General features: G+C 38.1%; 1 protein-coding gene across 6 annotated transcripts in view; it reads left to right on the top strand.

Moving 5' to 3' along the window:
* LOC101747065 (mucin-2) overlaps nucleotides 1-11,328 on the top strand; it is a 91,333-nt gene extending 80,005 nt beyond the window's left edge. For all 6 annotated transcript variants that reach the window (XM_021353521.3, XM_038012033.2, XM_062669320.1 and 3 more), the window contains 4 exons: nucleotides 3,904-3,944; nucleotides 4,541-4,706; nucleotides 5,987-6,102; nucleotides 6,617-11,328. In XM_021353521.3, the coding sequence (XP_021209196.2) occupies nucleotides 3,904-3,944; nucleotides 4,541-4,706; nucleotides 5,987-6,102; nucleotides 6,617-10,045 (3,752 nt within the window). In that variant the 3' untranslated portion in view covers nucleotides 10,046-11,328. The remainder of the gene's footprint in view (nucleotides 1-3,903; nucleotides 3,945-4,540; nucleotides 4,707-5,986; nucleotides 6,103-6,616) is intronic.
* Nucleotides 11,329-12,551: the final 1,223 nt, after the last annotated feature.

Below are 12,551 nucleotides of genomic sequence, written 5' to 3'. Positions count from 1 at the left end.
TGGGTTTTGTTTGAGTTAGTTTGCTCGTTGAACTCTTCGTTGAGACGAGTTTTACGAGGACCGAGACCGAATCCAAAGGAGCCGATGAGAGATGTTTTGAGCGACGACTTGGATCGGATCGGATATATAATTAATGGTGGCCACGATAGGAAGGTTATGGTGTCGCACCGCTTTTTCAAAGTAGCGTTCTGACGCTTCGTTAAGATACTTTCGGATCAATTCGATATTTAGGTTTTCGTGAAGATCAACATTTGTCACATACTGTGGTGCTCTGGCGACAATCCTGCACAACAAACTGGATTGGATGACCTGGAGAGAGTTAATGTGCATGTGGGCCGCGTGAGCAAACATTACACTTACATAGGTTATGACGGAGCATATACAAGTTTTGTAAAATGACACTTTGTTACGAAGGGACAATTTACTTCGCTTCACTTCGCGAATAAAGAAAACAACTTCAACCGAGATTCATATCTCGGTTGAAGTTGTTTTTTAATACGCCCCGACACCGTGGCGCATTAAAAATATTCACTAACCATTAGACCAATGATGCGATCAGAATATTTCCTCTGTTCTTTTATCATACAATGGAGAAAAATCCTTCATCCTATTTTATATCAGACTAATGAAAGGTTCTATGTAATTTTGCGTAACAACCGTGAGAAATATGAGATAATTCTTAGTATACATTAACAGTCCAAGGTATCGATTGTTACTTTAATATATTGTACAAGGTTCAAGTTTTTAGAGAGCTTCGTTATCCAAAACAAAAGCTAACCGATGCTGATATTATTTGAGCATTATGCAACAATAAAAAAAATCCCTGACAATAATAATTATCGAAACATTTTATTATTGTTTAATTATTGAAGAGGGGGATTGTAGAGGGGGAAGAGGTCGACCGAAGAAGACATGGAGTGTGTGAATGTCGATATGAGAGACAGAGGAGTGTGAGAGGAGGAGAGTGAGTGTTGAGATGACGGCTGATAGAAGAGAACGGAGGAAAAAATAAGCTGTGCCGACCCCATCTAGTGAGATAAGGTGGAAAAAATAAGAATCAAATCCTCCTTATTTATGAAGCAAAGACTATCATTTGGCCCCAAACTACGATACACTGTACTATAAGAACCAGTGACTCATACACATACTTATATATATTTAAACATACCTATATAGATATTAAGGAACTCAACAAAGTGCAAAGAAACTTCTTCGTCACACGAATGTTTGTCTGATGTAGGAATCGAACCTAGGCTCTCATCCCAAAGGTCAGGAGCGCTAACTACTCCAGCATCGAGTCAGTCGTAAATAAGCACGAACGAAAACATTTGTTGCATACAATAGATAGAATAGAAAATATTACTGACGAAGGGCTCGACGAGCGAATTAACCCACAGACACAGCCCACTGAGTTTCTCGCTGGATCTTCTCAGTGGGTCGCGTTTCCGATCCGGCGGTAGATTCTGCGAAGCACTGGTCTTGCTAGGACTGGTGTTAGCAACTCTCCCGGTTTGAGCCCAGTGAGCTCACCTACTAGTTAAGGTTACGCTGAAATAGCCTCTCAAGGCTATCAGCATAGGTAAAATAAAACTGTCATATCAAAAAGCTTTTATTCAATGAGGTCTTTGGATATGTTTTGAATTTACTTTACCTTCATCGCCGACAAGAATCGACCAGAAATTGAGAGTCAGCTCTACAAGTGGAATTGCTTGTATCGAAAATCTAGTGTTATTAAAACTATATAATATCTATGTACTGAATTTATGACAATCATATTACGACACCTTATTGGAACAGGAGTGGTCACAATGTCTTGCGGTCGAAACACGTAACTACGGAACTCATACAGGAAATGGTGTTACGACTAAATGGAACGTTAAAGATATGAAACAAATGTTATACTCCTTTGTGGTGGAACGCGCTGGTACTCTTGAGGAAGCCAATCATTATAGATTAAATTAGCGAAGAGAGCTTCCGTGTGGTAGTAGTGTGCCAATGATACAATAGTTTCTTCAATCATGACTCAGAAACATGACTAGTTCTACAGTTTATTGAAATTACCCGAATCTCTAAATTGTAGAATGACCAAAAAATGTTAAGGGTAAGATTTTCATTTTGTAAGTTTGTTTTTACAGATCCGTGCTTAGCCTAGTATAATTTAAAAATCAATTAATTGAAGAAATGTATTCCTAAATAGTCAAATCTAAAATTTGTATAGTGGGCTGCAAATAATACAGAATTAAAATCATTTGCACTTACTAAACGACGCCATATCTTATTAATATAGTATAACTTAATTAATTTATCTGGAGACCGGGTCGTGCTTAAACTAGAAATATGTTTTTGTAGGTATACGATATCAGTACTTACAATGAAACGATAGTTATGTAAAGACATAATTAGATTTATGTCCGATCGTGACCTTCCACGAATGTAATGAATAAAATCACCAACGCCATCTAGTATGTGTTTGGTTAAAATTCAAATGTTTGCAGACAACTGACTGTACTTGCTAAACTAAACGTAACTTGAAACAGGGCCCTGGAACTTTAAGACAAAAAAAATTGTATGGAAACCAGTGACATCTTGTAACGGATGTCCCTAAACGTATATGTTGTTAAAGTTAAGGCATTTATTTATTGTATAACAAAACACAGAAAATAAAAATAAAAAAACTCATGCAAGTCTTTGTTTATTATAGACAAAATGATTAAATTTTATTAATTTGTAGTAGTTCCTTACAAATTTACAAAATCTTTCATTAAAAATAAAATATAGGATAGGTAATATGTAACTGCCATCTACAGGAGCATGAGAAACTAATTGAAACAAAGCCATCTAGTGGCCGACGCCCGTAAACATTTTTGTTGAGAGCTTGAGTTGCTTATTTATAACAAATCTATCTATCTATGATATGAAATTCGAAAAGCTTAAATCAAAAGCATTCATCCTCTAATAAAAAAGGTTATACAAAGCTCAAAATACACCTACATGCCATAAGCATGGTGCCTATATGTGTATACGTATGGCAGCCGCGAACAAAGTAGTGAATGAACTACCACAGTACATAGTATGCATAAGCTGTGGCAATTATTTATTGTTTTATGCAGAGACATTACTAACTTTCACATCGATGTTGACAAGTTCCAAGCTTTCGTTGTGGGACTACTGTCAGTTAAAATGGGACAAAGCATTATCGGAAGTTTTTGCTTTTACGACGGTTATACGGACAGGACCTGTTTTCTTTTAATATGAGTCGACTATTATCAAAGGCGGCAATCTGACTTTTGGACAATGATTGGTAAATCAGAAAAACGAATTATTGGCTTTGTATTCCATTGGCAGTCACAAAACTCTTCGGAACGACATCTTAGATAAATAACAGGTTAAGTATTAACCTTTATTTAATGCAGGTTTTGAACCGTATTCTTTGAAGGAGACGATTATATTCAAATAAATCTGTATTGACATATCAATAAAAATTTTTTGTCCAAATGTACAGATTGCCGCCTTTGATAATAGACGACTCATATATATGTACATATTATTGCTTAGATGAGTGGACGAGCTCACAGCCCACCTGGTGTTAAGTGTTTACCGGAGCCCATAGACATATACAACGTAAAGGCGCCACACACCTTGAGATTTAAGTTCTAAGGTCTCAAGTATGGTTACAACGGCTGCCCCACCCTACAAACCGAAACGCATTACTGCTTTAAGACAGAAACAGGCAGGGTGGTGGTACCTACCCGCGCGGAAATCCTACCACCAATAATAAAGTTAGATGAGTTTGTCGGATTGTTTAGTGTTTTGTGGATAAAAATCACTGGTTTTCCTAAGTCGTGGTTTACAGTTTTATATAAAGAAAATATAAATAATTAATTTAACCATTTTAATTTTCAGGGCTCTGTGACTGCGCCAGGAGACCAGCGCAACGTCGGCAGGTAATTTTTTTTTTTTTTAAATAAGTAATCAAAACAGGAAATAATATTATGCATCCCTGCTGACCTTACAATATTCGGAAATTTTAATTTCACCTAGCATTTTTTTTATTGCCCTTGTAGGCAGACGAGCATACGGCCCAACTGATGGTGAGTGGTTACCATCGCCCATGGACGTCAGCAATGTCAGGGGCAGAGCCAAGCCGCTGCCTACAAAGATACGTACATAAAATACGTTGCTAGATAAAGTTTAAAATAAATAAAAATTACATCATCACTCACTACATAGTATAAAACAAAGTCGCTTTCTCTGTTCCTATATCTGTCTGTCCCTATGTATGCTTAAATCTTTAAGACTACGCAACGGATTTTGATGCGGTTTTCTTTAATAGATAGAGTGATTAAAGAGGAAGGTTTATATGTATAATAACATCCATTAAATAGTGGAGAAATCAATAATAAATTACAGTTTCCGAAGCGAAGCGAGGGCGGGTCGTTAGTATTTTATGAATTCGTTAATATTTTTTTACGGTACAAAAACAGCGTTGGATTCCAACGACACGAAAGCTATCAATGATTCTGTTCATTAACACGTTCAGGACACGGCGAGAACTGCTGAACTTTACGAGCCGACTCCAAGCGCGGAGAGCTTACAAGCTCTCGCCGAAGCTATGGGCGCTGCGGGCTTCGAACATTACACCGAGGGTCGGCCGCTGGTCAAGAGACTCATACCGGCCGACAGCCATCCAGACCTGGACGTTCAAGGTAAGCCCAGTAATTAAAATATAATTAGCAAGCGGCCCGCACCGGCTTCGCTCGGGTCTTTAACAAAAATTTCAACGATATTTGAATAAAAGAACACTTATTGCGGTATAACTATAATAGTTAGACATATGCTGTCACGACACTTTTTGTAAATAATACTGTGTTCTACAAAGTCGTAGTGCATTATTTTATTCTATCATCAATAGTTTTCGCAGGGCACGCGATTTAAAGAATATTTTAAGTAATCTTTTTACACCTTGGGTTACATTATTGGAGCTTTAGTAAAGTTACCAATTTTTTTTTTTAAAAAGATTATAGCCTATGTCCCTCGGAAATAGTGTAGCTTCCAAACAGTGAAAGAATTTTTCAAATCCGTTCAGTACTTTCGGAGCCTATTCAATACAAACAAACAAACAAATCTTTCCTCTTTATAATATTAGTATAGAATAGCACGTTTATAGTTTTTACACTTTATAGTTTAATTTAGGGCCTTGTATCGTCTTTATATCGAAGGATGAAAGGCTATTTAATTAAAGTGACATTTTTTAAACTCTACGCAAGTTTAAAGTTTGGCAAAAATATCACAACAAAACAAAAAGCTTCTTTAGTTATTTTAATGAGGTAAACTTTGTTGTATTGAATGTGTTGAATTAAAAACATCGAACTGTCCATGATGACCTGGAGCTTGACTCAGTAAGTATCTACAGTCGGCATTATTGGGCCACTTCGAAAAGGCGGCACGACATGAATCCCTCTTGTCGTGCACCCCTCGATATTATTATTTCCAACGTTTCGGCCACTTTAGTTTTCGCTATTCATGAATGACTAAAATGATATTCGTCGTCATTTGAATATTACGTTAGCCACCAATTACTTTAAAATAGATTTTAGTTTATTTTAAAGTAATTTCGCTATACGACAAGACTTAAATTTGCTTTGAAGTTCCCCGGAAATATTTACAAAACGGTCACGAACATAATTATTGGAATTTAAAAAGAGAATCAGCTGTTTGTATAATCTATACGAATATATAAATCTACAGTGGTTTTTACGGATGTTCCGTCATAACTACTGAACCATGCATCCGATTGACTTGAGACTTGGTATCCATGTAAAAAATACATGTACTTCTTCTTCTCCATCGCTCCCTCATTGCTGAGGATCGTGACTCCGTTTCAGCTTGTACTTAATGGATAGGTTAATATTTATATGAATGTTGAACTCCCTAATAATAATGACAATAAATAATAATGTTAATTTTATATATTTTCATATTAAAGGCGTCATCGGCAAGGCGGGCGTGGACTTCCCTGCATACCCTAACATCCCCAGCACTGAATTCAACTGCAAGAACGTGCCAACTGGATACTACGCCGACTTGGAAACCGACTGCCAGGTAAACTGAATTAATTTAAACAGACAGACTCTAGGCTCATTAAGTATTCATAATCTGATCATCATCATTCGACTCTCAATTGAATTGTAAAACGGTTTTTCCACCCTTCATATCGGAACGCATGACTACTATTTTTTTTAATGCTTAGATGGGTGGACGAGCCCACAGCCCACCTGGTGTTAAATGGTTACTGGAGCTCATAGACATCTACAACGTAAATGCGCCACCCACCTTGAGATATAAGTTCTACAGTCTCAAGTATAGTTACAACGGCTGCCCTTCAACCGAAACGCATTACTGCTTCACGGCAGAAATCGGCAGGGTGGTGGTACCTACCCGCGCAAACTTACAAGAGGTACTACCACCAGTAATTACGTACCAGTAATTAATAAAACCTATAAGTATATTTTACGTACCTGTCATACGTACATGCCAGAATATTTAAATCCCGATATAATCGCGCCGCTCAACTTTTTAACAAAGGGATTTTACATTCGCTTGTTTAAAATTACAGGTATTCCACATTTGCGACACGTCACGCAAGATATCATTCCTGTGCCCAAACGGGACCATCTTCAGCCAGTCCCATCTCATTTGCGACTGGTGGTTCAAGGTGGACTGCGCATCCGCCCCCGCCTTATACGAGTCCAGCGCCGAGTATTACTCAAATGAACAAAAGAAATCGCAGAAAACATCCCAAAATCACAAACAGCAGGACCTACAGCTGATCGGAGATAGCCAGATCAGGGCCGAGTCCAGGAGGTCTACCGTCAACGTTCCCAGTACAACAGAGAGGCTACAGAGGCACAGACAAAAACTGCAAACTGAAAAACCTTTCAACGTACCAACGGGCAGAAACTTGCACACGCTTTTTGATTTCAACCCAACGCAACGGACTCAAGAGACAACCAGTTTCGAAAACAGAAGAAGAAATCTCGTTCAATTGATCACCAACAGCTTCACTGTGCCAAAACCAACATTACCCACGTACCTAGAAGCCCCTAAAGTGCCCACTGAAATCAAAGAAATGCAAGTAGCTGCCGAGACAGCGTCTTTCGCTAATAATAACAACAGACAATTTTTGCAAAATTTACACACTAAAAACTATCGTCCCTACCCGGTTTACACGCCCAACACACCAAAACCTAAGCCGAGAATAAATCCCAATTTAACCACTTTGTACGACATACGGGACAAACATTTAGCCCAAGAAACACAAGAGACAACCAAACGGCCAACTTTGGTCCCATACACGAAGAGCTTCACTGCGTATCAGAGACACGAGCCCTACACTAGACCCGGAGTGTCCGCGCTCAAAGGTTTCCTGGAAAAGGAAAAGAATAAATCTTTAACAACCACAACTGAAAAAATACCGGAAACAACTGAGAGAGTCTATGAAGTAGAAAGTAAAACGGACAAAGTAGTAATTGAAACTAAGAACAGTTTTGAATCTGTTACTAAAATACCACAAACAACAAGGTCTGAAGGTGTTTCCTTTACCGAAACCACCACAACTGCAAAACAAAACGATGAATTCTCAACAACAAATCAAGTTAGCGAAGCGACCACGGAACCTTCATATAAAGATAGACGTGAAAGGCTTTTAAGGAAATTGAACTTGGAAAGTATTGAATCAACTGAAGCGCCAACAGTAACGACTACAGAAAAATTCTACGAAAACCAACCATTAAGGACAGGTCGTATCGTGCCACCTTCCTTAACGCCAAAATCATTACACAGCCTAGCTATTTACTACGCTACAGGATTAGACAACCTGGCTACAACATCTACAACTGAAGAAACTGAAACTACTACGAGCGGTTTTGATGATTATGAAGCAATGGAAGAAGCTCTTCCAGGACTCTTTAGCCAGAAAACCATACATAAATACAGTAATCTCTTCGAACAGGGAACGGAACAAGCAGAGTTGATCGAAGAAATGAAAGCAGAATTAAACAATACTTTCGGTGCGTTTTCTGAAGATCTAATGGTGCAACAAAGCCAAAATCCATTCGCGAGCTCCCCACAGGTCCGAGAGCTAGCACAAGTATTCACTCATGCCTTATCTGCCTATTTACAAGATCCTGTTCAATTTAGAAAGGTGCTATCAGACATCCGACCAACCCATCCCTCTTTCAGTGATCTTCTTCCGACAACAGAAGAAGCAATAAATACGGAACCGACAACAACAATTAACGAAGAAGACGATGAAATCCTAGGATTTTCCGATGACAGCAAACGAGTAAATAACGCACCGTCTGTTAGAGAACCTAAAGCCTTGGCAATCTCTACCAAATATTCTGATGCAACAGCAACAACATATACACCAGAAGTAGTGGCTACGACCCAGACTCAGACAACTCCAAGAAATCCATTCAGATGTTGCGGTAGAATATCAGCATCTTATACAAAAGCTCCCCCACCGCCTAATGCATCAACTACACCATACACCGTGGCATTTGAGGTCAATACTTTAAATAACCTTAATTCCGAACAAACAACGGATTACTCTGTTCCTAAATACGGTGGATTCCATAATAATGCACTCACCGTTAGCGATGCTCCTTATGGTAACAGCATCAATTTCACTGGAAATCAGCCTTTAGATGAATATGTTGAGGCCACTAATTTACCAACAGCTTGGGGCATAGACACATCAGCATCCACTTCCTACCCTACAACTATCGAAGATTTCGAAAGTAAAAGAATTAGAACGAGTACTGTGATTCCGACTACTACGCCTGTGTATTTCACAGAAACAGACAGCGTGGAGCTAGAGAATGAAGAAGAGTTACAAAGAGCACATAGTCAATCTTTCGTAGGAACACAAAATTCGCGCCAAGGAAAACAAATAAACTTAGACGAAACTGGAAATAAGATTGGTGATTCGGAAGCCCCCACTACGGCAGACTTCGAACTAACTACAGCTATACCAACAACTCAACCTCCTACGACTACTAGAGTTGCAGAATCTGAAATCCTAACGACAGCACCAACCTCCGATAGTGTTTTTACATCTCCAGACACTGACAAAACTACTTACCAACAGTGGTCAACTTTTGATAATTGGCAGAGTACGTTCATTGATCCAATCACGTTAAATGACGGTCTAAGTCCAACTGGACCTGATAACTCATTGAGAGACGAAATGTACAATTCAGCGACAACGACCATCTCTGAGTACCAAACTACAGAACAAACCACTACTGCCAATATCGAAGCCAGTACTGAAAACCAAAATGATATTAGGGTTGGGAGACTACTCAAGGATTCATCAACTGAACCTTCACAAGATTTATCAGCAATAACCGATACGGTAGTTGAAAAAGCCAAAGAAATAATGGGAGGCATGAACTCCACAACAACAGAGAAACTAATGAATGTCATGAAGAAGACTAAATCCAAAACAGTCAAAAGACTTATTCTCCTCTTAATTCAAACATGCGATGACGACCACAACTCAACTGCTGAAGCTTCAAAGAAGGCTCTACTAGAGGCCCTGATGGCTGTTTCACAGAAAGACATGGAGGAGATCGCTAAAGAAGAGATGACAGAACCAACCACAATCGCTGAAAATGAATACAAAACCAGTGACAATAGGAGAATGGACAGACATGAAATCATACCCAGACAGTTCGAGAGACGAGGGAAGAGCATAAACTTGGATCCAAGCGTCATAAATTCTTTAATGTCTACAACAGAGACGTCTAAAATTGAAGACTTGAGGCCTGTTTCAACTACATTCAGTCCTAGAACGACGGCAGGACGAAGGGGACACAGGAAATACAAAACTACGCCTGAAGTGAGAACTACTAAAGTACCTAATTTCGACAAACCGATTGCAGAAGCAAGAGTCGCCACTTCAGATTTAAAAACAGCTCCGGACACTAGAGCGTTAGAGCTACTCAAATCTTTATACTCTATCGCAGCAAGATGGGGTTGAAGATATTCCTAATGTCAATGGTATTTTTGCCTTTATATTTAGGGATTTACTATTATCGGTTTTCATTTATTGATGAATCTATTTAAAGCCCTAAATATAATGTAATTGTAAATCTTAGTAAATATTTTGTAGATACCTTTAAATTGTTCTTAGAACTTTAGCCTTCTTGAATCTTGCCAACGAGAAATATATTTCGTGTTTGTTTTTCGTTAAGCATTTTTTTACTTCAGTATTTGAGTGTAGTAGTTATGGATATAATAATTTGTTTGATGACGATTTAGTTGTTTTAAGTTAGTTAAATTATTGTTTCATACGATATAACACGACTTAAATTATATTTTTAAGTTACTTCCAAAGTAGATCTTAGTTAACTGTCTTGTTTCCTAAATATTATTATGACTAAGGACTACTTATCAGTCACCAGAAAAATATGGCGACAATTAACGATCTATTTGTCATTTTAAATGTAAGCCTAACTGAGTGTGAAAGGGTTTGGTAGTACGTTATTAAAACCACTTCAATACAGAAATAATTTACCTTTAATAATACATTAATTATATTTCATTACATATACAAGTAACTTTTCACAGATATACGAAAATCCCACTCTTTGCACTACTTTCGACCACATGTTTAAACAATCCTTTTTTTTCCTCCCTATGCTGATATCCTTCGGTGACCGGAGCAATCCTTGAACTATTCTTATCATATCACTACATAGTATAAAACAAAGTCGCTTTCTCTGTCCCTATACCCCTATGTATGCTTAAATCTTTAAAACTATGCAAGGGATTTTGATACGGTTTTTTTTAATAGATAGAGTAATTGAAGAGGAAGGTTTATATATATAATAACATCCATTAAATAGTAGATAAATCAATAATAAATTACAGTTTCCGAAGCGAAGCGACGGCGGGTCGGTATCTATAATTAAAAGTAATTTCAAAATGATCTGTCGATTTGAAATTAACTAGTAAAATATACCTATATCTATTTTTATTACTAATACCTATCTGTATTTATCACTATATTAATAACAAAAACATTGATAATTTTTAACATCACCTGGTTAAAAGGCTTACAGTGTGTTTAAGTGCAGTAATATTATTAAAATGTTAGTGACATTATTATAAATAGGATTTACCATTTATTTTATTAGATTAAGTTGTAAAGTATTACAATGCCACGTTACAAAAAATTGTAAAATATTATATTTACTTAGTTAACTATATTAAAAATGTTAAGGCTATTATTGATATTAAATGTATATTTACGATTATAAACTTTTATTTTCAAAAACAGTTCATTAATTGCTGGAACTGTGCACAAACCCAAAATTTCAGAATCTATCGGATAAATAGTCGGACATGTTTTATCCTTTCAGCGTGTTCAGTGCGAGTTTCTTAACGTTCTCGATAGCGTAAAAGTTAACGTAGTTGGAACGTTTGCCTACGTTTTCCGCTAGGGGCGCTGTCCCGACTGTATACAAATTGAGTTAACTTTTACGCTATCGAGAACGTTAAGAAACTCGCAAGTCAAGCACACAGATTTCATTTTAGAACCGCCTTTAGTTTTTACAAACCAATAGTTTCCGTTGAAAGCACTTTGTAAAAAAAAGGATGCTCTTTGCGCCACAGAAAACCGAGTTTGATGATACTACTACTACTGAGCTGGCGCTATGTCCCCGAAGTGGGTCTTGGCCTCCGACAATAAACTTTGCCATTCATCCCGGCGCTGCGCAACACCTTGCCAGTCCGACACTTGGAGCTCCCGTAAATTTCCTTCCACAGCGTCACACCAGCGGTACTTGGGCCTCCCTACGAAGCGGCGTCCCTCCGGTACACCCGTGTACACCCGTTTCACAGCCCGATCCTGCTCCATACGTACTACATGTCCGAGCCATCCGAGCCTCCGTGCCTTCATCTCCCCCAGAATATTTGGCTCACCAAAAAGCCTCTCCACATCCTTATTTTTTCGGACGTGCCAAGAACCGTCTTCTTTCCGAACTGGTCCTAGTATTTTTCTCAATACCTTTCGCTCGGTCACGAGAAGTTTTGCCTCTTCTTTCTTTGGCTGCACTGTAGTTTGATGATAGTTTTAATATAAACATTAGTATATATAGTCTACGTCTCAGTTTCAGCTTTTTAATGGGATAAAATATAGATCAATCTTTCTTAAACGTATGTACCTGTATGAAGTCATCGTGGCCCGAAGGATAAGACGTCCGGTGCATTCGCATGTAGCGATGCACCAGTGTTCGAATCCCGCAGGCGGGTATAAATTTTTCTAATGAATTACGTACTTAACAAATGTTCACGATTGACTTCCACGGTGAAGGAATAGCATCGTATAATAAAAATCAAACCCCCAAAATTATAATTTGCGTAATTACTAGTGGTAGGATGCGTTTCGGTTTGAAGGGTGGAGCAGCCGTTATAACTATACTTGATATGATCTTTATTATGTCTATGGGCTCCAGTGACCACTTAACACCCAGGGACGTCTT

Source organism: Bombyx mori, chromosome 7 (assembly GCF_030269925.1).
Source record: "Bombyx mori chromosome 7, ASM3026992v2".
NCBI classification, from domain to species: Eukaryota; Metazoa; Arthropoda; class Insecta; order Lepidoptera; family Bombycidae; genus Bombyx; species Bombyx mori.
The sequence above is the reverse complement of the archived record's forward strand: the minus strand, read 5'-3'. Positions and strand labels throughout refer to the sequence as shown.